Here is a 14,608-nt window from a genome sequence, read left to right as displayed (position 1 = left end):
TTTATTCCAATTCTCTCATTTTATAGAGGAGAAATAGAGGCAAACAAAAGTAATGAAATTTGCCTAAAATCATAGAGATTATAAATAGCATATCTGGAGATTCAAGTTCTTTTAACTACAAATTCATTCAACTTAATAATGTACCATCTGAAAAGAGGTGATGTGCTTGTTGTGATTTAATTATTTTTCTGGGACATAAATATCCCACTATTTTGGTATTGCAGAGAAGAGTGGGAAGAGCCCCAAGATTGCAGTCAGGAGGCCTGGGTTAAAGCCATATCTCTGTGTGAATTTGAGAAATCAATCAATTATTCAAGAAAGTATATTTTTATGACTAATATTTGCCAGATACTGTGCTATATACTGAGAGACAAAAGACAAAAAGAAAAAAAAATTCCAATTCTTACAGAGGTTATTATCTATTGATTTTATGTTCTATGAAATAATTTAAATTTTAGGCCTATTTATTATATGTATATCAAGTACTTTTAAAATCTTAGTGTACTATATAAATAATAGATATTATTATCTATTGAATGAGAAATTAAAACTAAATCATGGTCCATGAACAGATTTTTTTTTGGGGGGGAGGTCCTTGAACTTGGATAGGAAAATGCATCTTTATTTTAATTAATTTTGGGGTTTTTTTGTAATCAAATACATTATATTTTATTCATTTAAAAATTATTCTGAGAAAGAATTTTATATACCTTTCTAGATGACAAAAGAAATCCATGACACAAAAAAGATAAAAAATTCTCAGACCTTTTTCAGAGTAAGTGGGTTGAGAAACAAAACCCAAAGTTTGCAGTTCTGAAGGGTTTTTTTGCAAGTCAATGGGATTAAGTGACTTGCCCAAGTTCACACAGCTAAGTAATCATTAAATGTCTCAGGTCCTCCTGACTCCAGGATCAGTGCTCTATCTACTGTGTCACCTAGCTTCCCTTGAAGTTGTTTTTAAAATAGAGTGTATATATGTGTGTATATATATGTATATATATACACACATATATTTACATATATAATGTATATATGTAAATGCATATATAATGTATATATACATTATATATATTTACATATATAATATATATTTAAATCTAATTCTCTATTAAATTTAATTTTATTTGATTAATTGATTCTGGATTAGAGGACATAAAAAGTCTGAAGCTCTGGTGTGATTCCCACTAGCAATATTTCTTCTACCACATGACTACCATGTATTCTTTTGAATCAGAAAGACTCTCAAATCAACTGATCATTATCATAGTTGCTTTTCTAGTGTCTGTCCTGTGAAACTTTCCTGCAAGAGTTTAGACTATAAGTTTTCTTGCTTATGTAAATCAGTTAATTTTAGCTTCATTTTTAGAGGCAACTTGTTGTAGAAAGAAAGAACATTGGATATCTAGAGGGCTGTCTTAGTTCTTTTTTTTTTCCAGTGCTTATTATTAGCTTACTGTGATATTGAGCAACTCCCTTCAGTTCTCTGAATCTCAATTTCCTCCATAGGGTACTACTTCATAGGGTAGTTGTAAGAACTGACTGAGATAATTCCAAAGAAAAATTTTGCTAAATGAGAAGTTAACCATTACATCTTCTCATTAGAACAAATGAGTCAAGTTTTCTAAAACCATTCTGAAAAACTCTCTACTCCTCCTCTTCAGATCAAATATAATAGATAATGTTTATTCCCAAGGTTCACATAATATTTGTTTGAGAATAAGCTTTACTTTGTACTCTTCTTATTCAAACCAAGGAGATATTCACCAGTCATTTTACCACATATATAATAATTAAAATTATCTCTGTCTGTCTGACCATTCGTTCATCTATCTGTTTTCATCTATCTATCTCTCTAATATCTATTCATTTAGGTGGTATAGATGGTACTGTTGGACTTAGAATCAGGAAGGATATTAAAATCCTATTTCAGTCACTGTACAAATTATTTTCAGACTCAGTTTCCTCATTTGTAAAATGGTAATATTAATAGAACCTTCCTTACATGTTGTGAGGAACAGCTGATAAAATATAGGCAAAATGCTTTGAAAGCCTTAAGATATTCTACAAATGATAGTTTTAAAATTATTATTAATATTATTCTATGGGGGCTACTCTCAATTTATGCCTTCTCAATATCACTTCCACCTAGATTTTCATTATTATTATTATTATTATTTTTTTTTTCAGAGAGATTTATCTTCTTTCTTCCAGGCTTCAAATAATGCAACTTCATTCACTGACATAATATAGCAAAGAGGAAAAAAAATGAGAATTGTACCTTTTCATTTTCACTGTGTTTTCCTTATTCTCACAGTAAAGTTTCTTTTTTTTTGTTGGTTCAGATTGTTGCTCTAAATGTTTCTCATGGCTCCAGCTTTTTTCCGGAAGACAGTTCATTCAGAATGACTCTTCTAACTTTTATAAGTTGGAATTTACTATTAGAAATCTCCCTTGATCTGTAAATTCTTTGGAATAAATTCATTGCTAGAATACCATGTATCAAGATTGTTTTGCAGTGATATAGGATATAAAGCTTCAATGTTAACAATTGGTTTTGGACATTTGCTTTTTATTTATTTTGGGGTTTATTTTTGCTATCTTTTTAAAATGAAATGTCTTCAAAGTTGTCTTTCTTGTGGTTTTGAACAGGACAAGACTTTCAGGATGAAAATTGTATTTGAACTTAGAAATAAAAGTACTGCCCAGATAAATACCAGAAAACTTTATTTCATACAAACCTTTCTTTCTTGGCTTGCCCATGAAAGTATTCCCTTTCTTCCTTCCTCAGAAACAAGAGATTTCTAACTGTCAAAGTTGTGAAATCTCTGGCACTAGCAGATATCGTATTAGCAAGGTTAGTTTGAGGATTTAATAACAATGTGATTGTTTTGCTTTTTTTATTTTTAGCATGTAGCTTTATTCTACTAAACAATAACAATAATTTTGAAGGTGAAATGGATTATAAATATAAAACATTTCTGTATTGTGGCTTTGTAAAATCGTTTGTTTTAAAATCCAGTTATTATGATCTCATGCAGCAAATAAGCTGCTCCTAAATTTGTGGATGACACTCTGCTGGAATATGAACTCAGGAAAGTTCTACCAAGATGAAAATACTTCAAGTATGAACTGAGCAAGGAATTGACTCTAAATTTGTTTCCTAAGAATACACTTGTTAAGTTTGGAGAAATATTCTTTACAAATATGAGGCTTAAATGGACTTATAACTTTATTGGTGAAAAGTGTTCACATATGAAACCATAGATGATTGAAATATTGCTGTGTAACATCCCAACACAATACTGATCTTTTGATATGAGAAATGAAGAATGGCAGTTCATTTCCTACACAATTAGGTTGTATAGAAATAACTTTCTGTAAAATTAAGGATCTAACATTCACACACACATACATACATATATAGAAATTATATATATATATATATATATATATATATATATATTTTTTTTTTTATAGAAAATTTGGCCCTTTTTTTGTTTGCTTAAAAATCCCAAAGGTCTATTTACAAACATTCTTGTAAAGTCCAAAATTCTTCTCAGGTCTTAAATCAAAAAACGTAGGCTTTTTAAACATGCTATTAGGTTTCATTTTGGGCTTCTGGGTTTTAGTTCTGAATTTCTGGATGTTTAAATTAAGTATTTTTGTGCTTTCTCTTAAAGGCAATAATAAAATAAAAATATTTATTTTTAATTAGAAATATTCAAGGGGGCATAGAAGCATAAAAAAATCTTGGTTTAGGGTAGCTAAGTGTTTTCATAGATAAAGCACCAGTACTAGAGTCCTGAGGATTTGAGTTCAAATGCGACTTCAGACACTTGCTAAAAATGTGTGACTCTGGGCAACTCACTTAACCCCAATTTCCTCTCAAAAAAAAGAAAGCAAAAAGGACCTGGATTCAAATCCCAGATCTGACATACTACCTTAGATAAGGCATCAGTATTCTCATCTATAAAATGAGAGATTGGGTTTAACAATGTCTAAACATCTCAGGTCTTAAATCAACAAGCCTATGAACCTTCCAAGTTAACTGATTATACCTTTGGATATCCATTATTGTTAAGAAATTTTTCCATACTTAAGAGCAGAAATCTGTATAGATGCAATGATACTTTCTTCTATGTTGACTCTGAGACTAAGCAGAATAAGTTGAATCTCTCTTCTATATTTCAAATACTTTAAGATTGCTATCATGTAGGGGTGGCTAGGTGGCACAGTAGATAGTGAGCACTGGCCCTGGAGTCAGGAGTATCTGAGTTCAAATCTGGTCTCAGACACTTAATAATTACCTAGCTGTGTGGCCTTGGGCAAGCCACTTAACCCCACTGTCTTGCAACAAAAATTTTAAAAAAAGATTGCTATCATGTTCATTTGACAGTTACTAGCTGTGACACTTAACTGATTGCCTGGCATTCAGGGCCTTCTCAAGTCACCCCAATTCATATCTGGGATTCAGATGGCTGTAGAGGAGAAAGTGAGACTATTGATTTAGCACAGCATCCCCTGCCCCACTCAAATTCCATTATCTTTGCAGAATACTTACCTGGCAACAATTAAATTTAAGAAGGCTCTATTTAGTTTAAAACATTAATTATCAAATTTACTGATGACTAAATGATGGAAGAAATGACTAGTAAGTTGAATGGTGGAATTAAACATTGAAATAATCTTAAAAGGTTTGAATGAAAGACAGAAACTTAGATGAAACTTAATAGAGAAGCATTGGCTTTTATGTCATATGCCCATGACTCATAAAAGAGTAGATTCAAAAGGTGGTATTTATAACCCAATTTGATTTTTTGGATGGAATATGGAAAACAGTTTCCTGGTAATCATTAGTTTAGTGAGATTATAGCAGCCTCAGACCTCAACAGTCTTGGATTTTTTCCCCCCTTTTCCTTATCATTCCCAATCTTCATGTCATTCAGAATCCCTGGTTATAATTATACCTTAGCATGGTCCTTGTGGTCACATAGGAGTCATAGTAGCTGCCAATCTTGATTGCTTCTGTATGGAGCTGGTCATCTTTTCTGAGTGTTTTTTCAGTACGTAACATAGTGTCTAGCTTAATAAATGTTTATTGATTTATTGATTGAATTTTTCCATGTGGTCTCTAGTTACAATGACTATTCCTATTTCTCTCTTGGGAGATTGAATAGAGAGAAAGTTCTTTTTTCTTATTAGCCAAAAAATTTTGAAGTCATTAATCTTGATTCTATAGGTCATTTAAGAATTTTAGACTCATAAAATATCTTAGAAATTTCCCAGTTTAGCACCCTAATTTTATTTCTTATATTAAAGGAATATTAATTACATTTAAAGAAATTGAAGTCCAAAGAAGGTTAATTAAGTCACTTAAGGCCACACTTCTGACAGAATTGCAACTGATTTTATAATTCTCAAAGAAGAGCACCTTTCTTGATGTCTTATTTTTTTTAAGTAAGTATGTCAAGAACTTTTAACTCAAAGTAAGTCAGAAAAGGATTAAATAGGTGAAGAGTGATGAGTGAAGAGGCAGGAGGGATGAAAATGAACATATCTGATCATCTCTGATTCTACAGCAGATGCAACTTGCTCTTTTCAGAAACTATATAGACTATAAAATGTGAATGGGAAATTGTATTCCTTTAAAAGTGATCCAATCGGCCAATAGTGGTGAGGTTAATATAGCCAGTCAAGTTGGAAAGGGTAACTAATGGAAAAAAGCATAGAGGGACTTCTACTGTTGTCCATATAGCAGGAAAGCCTTTAATAAAAATGTTCTTTGGGAAGGATAATCAAGTTGTAAACAGAGAATGTTTGGGGTAGACACATTTGTCACACTTACCCTATATTGAGTTTATCTAGTTACAGAGATACAGGAGCATATCATATAGTCATCAAAACCATAATTTTTTGTGAGAACTTGAATTAAACGAATTTTTCAATCAGTCCAATCGAATGGACTGTACTTAACAAAACTTACCATTTCAGAGCTTTGTTTCACAAAATGCTGTTTTTCATAATAATTTGTACTAGAAGATACTTTTGGGGGCATGCAACTTGAATTATTTTGAAGTATTGGGTGTGATGCTTTGAGCATCAATGCACTTTATTTCATTTGATCCTTTTGCCACTAAACTGATGCATTTCAGAGTTGGGTGTCATAGGTTCAGGTGGCAGAAGGTAACCATGAAGTAGCATGAAGGTTTGGCATTGACAGAAATTGAGATGTGATTTTAGCTTCCAGAGAGAAAAGAGAGAGAGGAGAAGGAGATTAATAAAGGAAGAAAAAAAGAAAAGGAGAAGTAAAGCAATTCAAAATGTTTTTGAGGCTTGCTATTATTTTAATTAGCATCACTAGTCTTTTAGCTCTATATGGGCTTATGTTTCTTTATTTTTTCAATTGAAGTTTTACTTTATTTTTCCAATTACATGCAAAGGTAGTTTTTCATTATGCATCCATTTGCAAATTTATGAGTTCCACATTTTTCTACCACTTTCCTTTTTATTCCCCTCCCCATGGTGGTGAATAGTCTGATAAAAATTGTACATGTACAATTGTGCTTAACATATTTCCATATTAGTCCTGTTGTAAAAAAGGAATTAGATGCTTACCAGTAAAGCAATAAATACCCTATTTAAAGTTATACTTTGATGTTTTATCATGGTGTAGAGGTATACATTGAGTTCTCCAAGACTGGCTCAATGGAACACAGTAGGTCCTATTAAACTAAAAAAGATTTCAAGTACAGCCCAGAGATGGATTGTAGGTATTGGTCTGAGGTTTAGCCTAGCTAAATTCGCCAAAGGAGGCTGACTACTTCATGATATTTTTGACTATATCAGAAAAACCTTATATCCAAGACCTGGAAAGTTTGTATTCTGTGTCAGTATATGGTGTACCCAGTCCAGTGAAAACATATTTATTGTTAATCTATCACACCTAATTCTAAGAATACCTCTAGTATTTTAGTATTGAAAATTTCAAAGCACTCCAAGGATTATCGTGGGAAATATTAGCTATTGCATAGCAAAGAGTGTTGAAAAAGATTAATAAAAGTATTTTTAGGGGCAGCTAGGTGGCACAGTGGATAGAGCACCAAACCTGGAGTCAGGACAAGCTGAGTTCAAATCTGACCTTAGACACTTAATAATTACCTAGCTGTGTCACCTTGGGCAAGTCACTTAACCCCATTGCCTTGCAAAATAAACCAAACCAAACCCAAAAACCCATTTTTAACCAAGAAAAATAATAAAAATAAAGAACTGAAAGCATGGACTATTCTTGACTATAATAAATGGTTAATTGAAAATTCTGTCCAAGTTTGTATTTTGCTGCTTATAAGAGAAATTAGGAAACAAAGTCAATAACTATAATTTACTTATTTGGGGGTTTTCAAGATCTTATGTTAACAAGGAATATTAAATTTTGTTATTACTAGGAGCTGCAAAATTCTGGATACTTTTTTGAAGAGGAAATGTGATTAAAGGTCTTTATCTAAAGAAGATTTGCACAGAGTTAAAGGTCATGGATATTACTTACATTCCTTCTGACTTATCCAGTTGTCTGAAATTTGGGAATAAATCCTGCCCACCTACTACCAGATCCCTTTCTGTACGAGTCATAATGTATTCATTCATGACAGGAGCCATGTTTATCACTATCTTTGGAAACCTTGTTATAATGATTTCCATATCCCATTTCAAACAGCTTCATTCTCCTACCAACTTCTTGATCCTCTCCATGGCAACCACTGACTTTCTTCTGGGATTCATCATTATGCCTTATAGCATGGTCAGGTCAGTGGAGAGCTGTTGGTATTTTGGAGATGGTTTTTGCAAATTCCATGCAAGCTTTGATATGATGCTGAGTCTGACTTCCATTTTTCATCTTTGTTCCATTTCAATCGATCGGTTTTATGCTGTGTGTTATCCTTTGCATTACACTACCAAGATGACCACATCCACAATAAAGAGACTGCTAGCTTTTTGCTGGTCAGCACCAGCCATCTTCTCCTTTGGTTTGGTCTTGTCAGAGGCTAATGTCTCAGGAATGGAAGCTTATGAGATTCTTGTTGCTTGCTTCAAATTCTGTGCTCTCACTTTCAACAAATTTTGGGGAACCATACTCTTTACTACTTGTTTCTTTACTCCTGGCTCCATCATGATTGGTATCTATGGGAAAATCTTTATAGTTTCCAAACGACATGCTCGAGTAATTAGCAATATGCCTAAAAATTCAAAAGAAGAGAGCAGAAAAAATATATCTAAGAAAAAAGACAGGAAAGCAGCCAAGACTCTGGGCATTGTAATGGGGGTGTTTCTGGCCTGCTGGTTGCCATGTTTCATTGCTGTTTTAGTTGATCCATATTTAGGCTATTCTACTCCTATGGTAGTGCTTGATCTTCTAGTGTGGCTTGGATATTTTAATTCTACCTGCAATCCATTAATTCATGGCTTTTTTTACCCTTGGTTTAGAAATGCACTTAAGTACATTTTATCTGGCAAAATCTTCAACTCACATTCAGGTACAGCAAACCTGTTCCCTGAAACCCATTAAAAATTGTACTAAGAAAGTGAACAAAAAATTAAATATGAGGCCTGTCAGTGTTCTGAGTTTGAAATAGCTTATTACTTGATAAGTCACTAACATAACAATCTAGAAAAATAATATAAGATATGGTACAGTGTTGTATCTACTACTTCAAATTATTGATTCAATAAAATTTATGAAGCTTATTGCAATATCCTCAGGACTGAGATTAAAAATATGTGAGAGATGGTTGCTGAGAAGATATTTAGAACAAAATCCTTTGCTGGAGTGACTAAAGAACATTCACTATCTTGAACTTGACTTTTCTCTCTCCCTCACCACCTTTCCCTAATATCCAAGCATTTGCCAAGCCTTCTTGGTTCTACCTCTATAATAGGAATAGGGAACCTTTTCTTTCCAGGGGTCATTTGACTATTTATAACATTTACCTGCTGGATTTGGTCAAACATTTAGTTAATTCACCTCTTAAAAATCTTCTAGATTTATTGAATTTTGAGTACCACTTGAGGTTGCCATGGTAGCACCAGACCAAATGATTTTGAAAACCTTATACAGTTTAGCAGACTGGATATTCCCCTCCCCTCCTCTATAACATTTCTTTTATAGACAAGGGTCTACTTTAGACCTTGTCGTCTCTCATCTATAGTATTGTGAATAGTATAGTTTTCTAGTTATCTTTCTGTGTCAGTCTCTCCCCTATCCAAAACAATCTCCTCAAAGCTGCTAAATTTATAATTCTAATTTCTATTATAATTCAATTTTCTCAAAAGTCTCTGTAGCTTCTGAATTATAATACAATGTGATCAGCCTGACAGGCTTTCCTCAATCTGGTTCTTATCTACCCTGCTTGCTTTATTTTTATATTATTCCCTTTTTATAATCTTTATTCTAGTTAATCTGTTTTGCTATCCATTTTGCATACATGACATTCCATCTTTTACATTCATACCTTTGCACAGGTGGTCTTCCTTGTCTCTCTGTTCAGCTCTACCTTTGGAATCTCTAGCTTCCTTCAAAGCATAACTCAAGCTTATATGAGCCTTTTCAAATTACTCCAGTTGCCTATGCTTTTTGTCTTTTGAAATTACTTTGTATTGCTGTATACACATTATTTAATTATGTATATGTGAACATATTATATAATTCTTGTAGAATGCAAGCTCCTTGAGGGAAAGGATTACTTTCCTTTTGTTTTTATATTCCTAAAGTCTTACATATAATAGTTGCCTAATATTGTTTGTTAAGCTGTTGAATTTTTTTAAAGTAATAGACAATTAAGTTTCAAATTATATTGGCATGGTTTCACTATAGGGATTTGTAGAAATGAAAGTTCACATGGACTGGATTAGTCAATGAAAATTTCGTGAAGGAAATCAAACTTGGTTATTTTAAAATTGCATGAATTTTAAATATTATTTATTTTGTTCCTGAAAATTAAATATTTTGCAGTGTTTCACAATATAATAACAAAATTATAGGGAAGCATAGGTTTAGAATAAAAGGAGAAATAATGAAAATATATGAATGAAGAATAAATATTACTTCCAGAACTCAAAACTTCATTATAAAGAAATAAACATTAAAACAATCTGATATTGGTTAAGAAGTAGGAGGTGAATTTTTAGCCAAACAAAAGAGGTAAATGCAAAAATAAAATAAAATTTAGGATTTTGATTATGTAAAACTGAAAGCTTTTGTATGAATTGGATAGATCAACTAAAATAAGAAAAGATATGTTCAAATGGGAAACACTTTTATATCAAACAACTCTAAAAAAATTTAACATCCAAGCTATATAGGAAACTAAATAGAAATTCGTGAGCCATTCTAAATAGGTAAGTGGTCAAAGGATAAAACAGGTTTCAAAAGGAGAATTGTAAACTATTAAGAACCATATGAAAGAAAAATGGTGGAAATCACTATTGATAAGAAAAATACAAACCAAAACACCCCTGAAGTTTCATTTTGCATTCAGAAAATTGACAAAGATTACAAAAGATAGTAACAATGTTGGTGGAATTGAGGAATGACAAATACACTTATGCACTGAAAATGAAGTTGTAAATTGAATCAACTATTCTTGAAAGCGATTTAAAATTATGTGAAGAGAATGACTAAACTGTCCATACCTTTTAAACCAGAGATTCTAATCATTTATACTGAGATGGTCAACGAACAAAATAAAGTCTTAATATACACCAATTATTTTCAGCAGAAATTTATATAGTAGTAAAGAACTGGAAAACAAAGTAGATATACATGGATTGAGAAGATGGTTATACAAATTGGGGGACATGAACATAATGGGATATTACTATGCTTTTTGAAACAATGAATAGAGAGAAATTTGTATAAACACACAAACTCTTGCAAAGTAAAGTAAGCAAAACCAACAAATGATTACAATGTAAATGGAAAGACTCCTTCTTCATACTATAAGTTTTATTTCCTCTATAACATCCACTTTTCCCCACTCTTGCTCCTTATCCCCTCACTTTTCAACTTCCTATTATGTGCTTTCTTCCCGCATAAGAACATAAGCTGCTTGAGGGTAGAAATTATCTTTCTAATTATAGCTATACATTTAGTATAATGCCTATCACATCATACATGCTGAGACTGAAAACAATAGCAAAATAGTAGTAACTGATTGTTATGAAATTATAATGACCAAACATGATTACAATGAAGAGGTGTAAGAATACGCCTCTTTTCAAATTTTAGTTAAAATGGGAGATTATAGGTTTGAAACATTGCAATGCATCTTTTGTTGTATTATTTAGTTATATTAATTTGCTTTTTTTTCTTACTCTTTTCTTTGTTATAAATGATGAATTTCTTGATGTTGGAAAGAGAGAACTATAGGTGATAGAAAAATAAAAGATATCACTTTCCCCACCTATTATTTGGAGTTAAGTTGCTTGCCCAAGGCCACACAGCTAGGTAATTATTAAGCATCTGAGGCCAGATTTGAACTCAGGTACTCCTGACTCCAGGGCTGTTGCTCTATCCACTGTGCCACCTAGCCACCCCGCTTTATCACTTTTTTTTAATGAAGCTATCAAGACTCTCCCAAATGACTAAATTATAACAATTATGAGTAGGTTACATTTATAGTACACATTAAGATTTTCAAAATGTTTTACATAGTATCAAAAAAGTCTCAGTGCACATTAAATTTATTAATGCTTAAACCTCCAATACTTTTACATTTTCATTAAGCTATTAAGGTTTAAAAATACACTAAAACTTTTAGGATGCCTCTATTATTTAATTTGATTAAGAAGCATTTGATTTTTCTGGTATTTTGGGGGCTACATTTGATGATTGATGGAATTTTTCCATTTTTCCCCAATGTTTTGACATTGCCCAGGTAGAACCAGTTCTATATTATAGTAGGAACAAAGGAATTTGACTTTACTTGGGAGGAAGTTTTGTATAATGAAGAAAATGTTCTCTTGGAATTAGGAAGACCTGGGTTCAAGATCTTACTATGATACCTATCAAATATATTATTCTGGTCAAGTAATGCATCATCTCAAGGACCTAGACAGTTTTCTAGGACTAAAAATTAGAGAAGAGTTGCCAATTTGCATCAGGAAAGAGGATGGCTTCTTTGGGACTCCCTTAATGTCTGCAATCACAGATTTATTCTAAAAAATAGAATAAAACAGATAACACAAAGACTTTGAATTGCTGAAAATAAAGTCAGAATGGCTTCAAATTCTACTTCTGATATTTGTTGGCTATGTGAATATGAGCAGATCATTTAACTTCTCTGAGCTTCAGTGGCTCTTCCAGTCAAATGAAGCTACTACGTGTGATGGTTCAATTCTAGGATTATTATGAGAGGCAAATGAAATAATGAGTATTATATAAATGTCAATTGTTAATATTAAATATTAAATCCGTAGTCTATACACAGTAGTACAAAAAATAATTTAATCGTCCAATTTTCTCATTTATTTCTTTTCTTAATAAATTCTTTTAAATCCCTTCTTATTGTATTCTTGGAGAGATTGTCAAGGTAAATAAAATAGAACCTTTAATGTTTCACTAAGTATTCCTCTGTTTGGCACCAGGAGGGATGTCTTTTTTCTTTTTCTATTGTGTGTAAGTCCTGGAGTTTCTGTCTCCCTCTTCTGTCACCAATGTAAAAATCCTCCTGGGTCAACTTCAAAGAACCAGCTCTTTAGGGAGCTGGAGAATTCTCTTTACTTTGAGCACCTTGAGAATTGTTAAAGAATATACCTGCCAGAGGCAGACCAGGAGGGAGGAGAAGACTCCCCAGGGACCTCTCAGCCAGAGTTTTGTGGTGGTATCTTGTCTAAATATAATAACCTGGCTGAGAAGGGGCCCAATCTCCATACATTGGAGCTAGCAGGTATACCAGTGACTTCCTGAAGCCTTTCTCAAGTAAGCAGCATGAAGAAGAGTGAAATGAAACATTCTTTTCAATGGTAAGGCATAGTTTATTTGAGAGAGTAATGTTACAAGTCAACTTCAACTTCTAAATCATTGTGACTATGAACATATTTAAATGATAGAAAAATACTCACAAGACCAAGGAGACTACTATGTTGAGGGATTTATTAATACAATTAGCATAGAATGGAAAAAGGTAAATTCAGTTTTAATATGCAGAAATGAACATAATATTTAAATTTCAGTTCCAGATTCTATCCTTTCTGCCTCCCCCACCCCATGAGAAAGCAAGAAAAACAAATCAATGAGTGTGTGTTATATAACAATTTGGCAAATTAAGTCTCATACAAATCTCATCAGGCAGGGGTTTAACATATGTAACTACTTAATAAATTAAGGGAGCATTTGAAAAATGCTTTCTAAACCTAAAAACTATACTTAAAACTAGCTATTATTATGACAATAAATGAGATGATAAAAATCAATAGGATGTATGGTCCATTAACTGAAATGCTAAAAATAATCCAAGGAATTTGAAGACTCATATCGTTTTCTACTTGATTGAACTGCTCTTTCCTATGACAATATCATTTTAGAACTCATGTCCTAGCATTTTCACATTTAATCATGATAAGATAATGGGGTATGGGAAGAGAAGTTTTAGTAAGGAAAATGATAGCCCAGGGTACTTAAAGAGAGATCCACAAAGGATTTCTATCTGATTTCTCATATGTAATTTAATTAACATTATTGAATCATGTCATTTTAGTTGTTATTTTTATTTGAGGAAAATAGAGAGTGGAAAGGGTACTGGATTTGGACATAAGAGAACTAGAATTCATCTCAGAAATCAGGTAAGTTAACTCTATTATTTACAATTGGGGAGACTGAAGTCAAGGGAGATTGCTCCCCACCATACTTTCATGTAAAATCACTATTATATAAAGATTTTGTGGTACAAATATCAGATAAAGAGCAATTCTATCAGAGTCTTCAAATTAATGTGATTATTTTAATATTTCTGTTACTAATGTGCATGTATATGTGCACTTAATTTCTCTGTGCCTCAGTTTCTTTATTTGTAAAATGAAGTGATTCAATTCAATGACCTCAGATTAATTTTGACTCTGAATCTCTGATCTATGAACTTCCTAAGTCTCAGTTTACTCATATGGAAAGTGGGATAATTCCTGTATTAATTTAACCCAGTGAATTAAGAGCTAGCATTTTTTTTTTTTTAGATTTTTCAAGGCAATGGGGTTAAATGACTTGTGCAAGGCCACACGGATAGGTAATTATTAAGTGTCTGAGGCTGGATTTGAACCCAGGTACTCCTCACTCCAAGGCCAGTGCTCTATCCACTGCACCACCTAGCCACCCCTAAGAGCTAGCATTTCAGCTAGGAAGACTAGGGTTCAAATTGCTTCTGACAAACATTGACTGAGTGCCTGGGGGCAAATTGCCTAACTTCTTAGTGTGCCCTATAGGCAATGTTTTAGAGTCTAAGTTACAGAAAAGATCAGGTTTGTATATGTATATTACTATGTATTTGTGTATTACTAAAATTTTAAAACCAAACTTATTAAAGGTTTTAGAGAACATATGGTATCATCTGATATTCATAACAAC

General features: G+C 32.4%; 1 protein-coding gene across 1 annotated transcript; it reads left to right on the top strand.

Moving 5' to 3' along the window:
• The first annotated feature begins 7,528 nt into the window (after window positions 1-7,528).
• Window positions 7,529-8,560, top strand: LOC141489917 (trace amine-associated receptor 3). The gene has a single exon (XM_074190268.1). It carries the CDS (start codon window positions 7,529-7,531, stop codon window positions 8,558-8,560), a length of 1,032 nt encoding a protein of 343 aa, XP_074046369.1.
• The last annotated feature ends 6,048 nt before the right edge of the window (window positions 8,561-14,608 follow it).

The sequence above is a fragment of the Macrotis lagotis genome, chromosome 5 (genome assembly GCF_037893015.1).
Source record: "Macrotis lagotis isolate mMagLag1 chromosome 5, bilby.v1.9.chrom.fasta, whole genome shotgun sequence".
In the NCBI taxonomy this organism is placed as follows: Eukaryota; Metazoa; Chordata; class Mammalia; order Peramelemorphia; family Peramelidae; genus Macrotis; species Macrotis lagotis.
Note: the sequence above shows the minus strand (reverse complement) of the source record. Positions and strands in the feature narration are given on the sequence as shown.

What these genes read in the sequence shown, in the direction of transcription:
- LOC141489917 (XM_074190268.1), top strand. Translation starts at nt 7,529, where the DNA reads ATGGATATTACTTACATTCCTTCTGACTTATCCAGTTGTCTGAAATTT.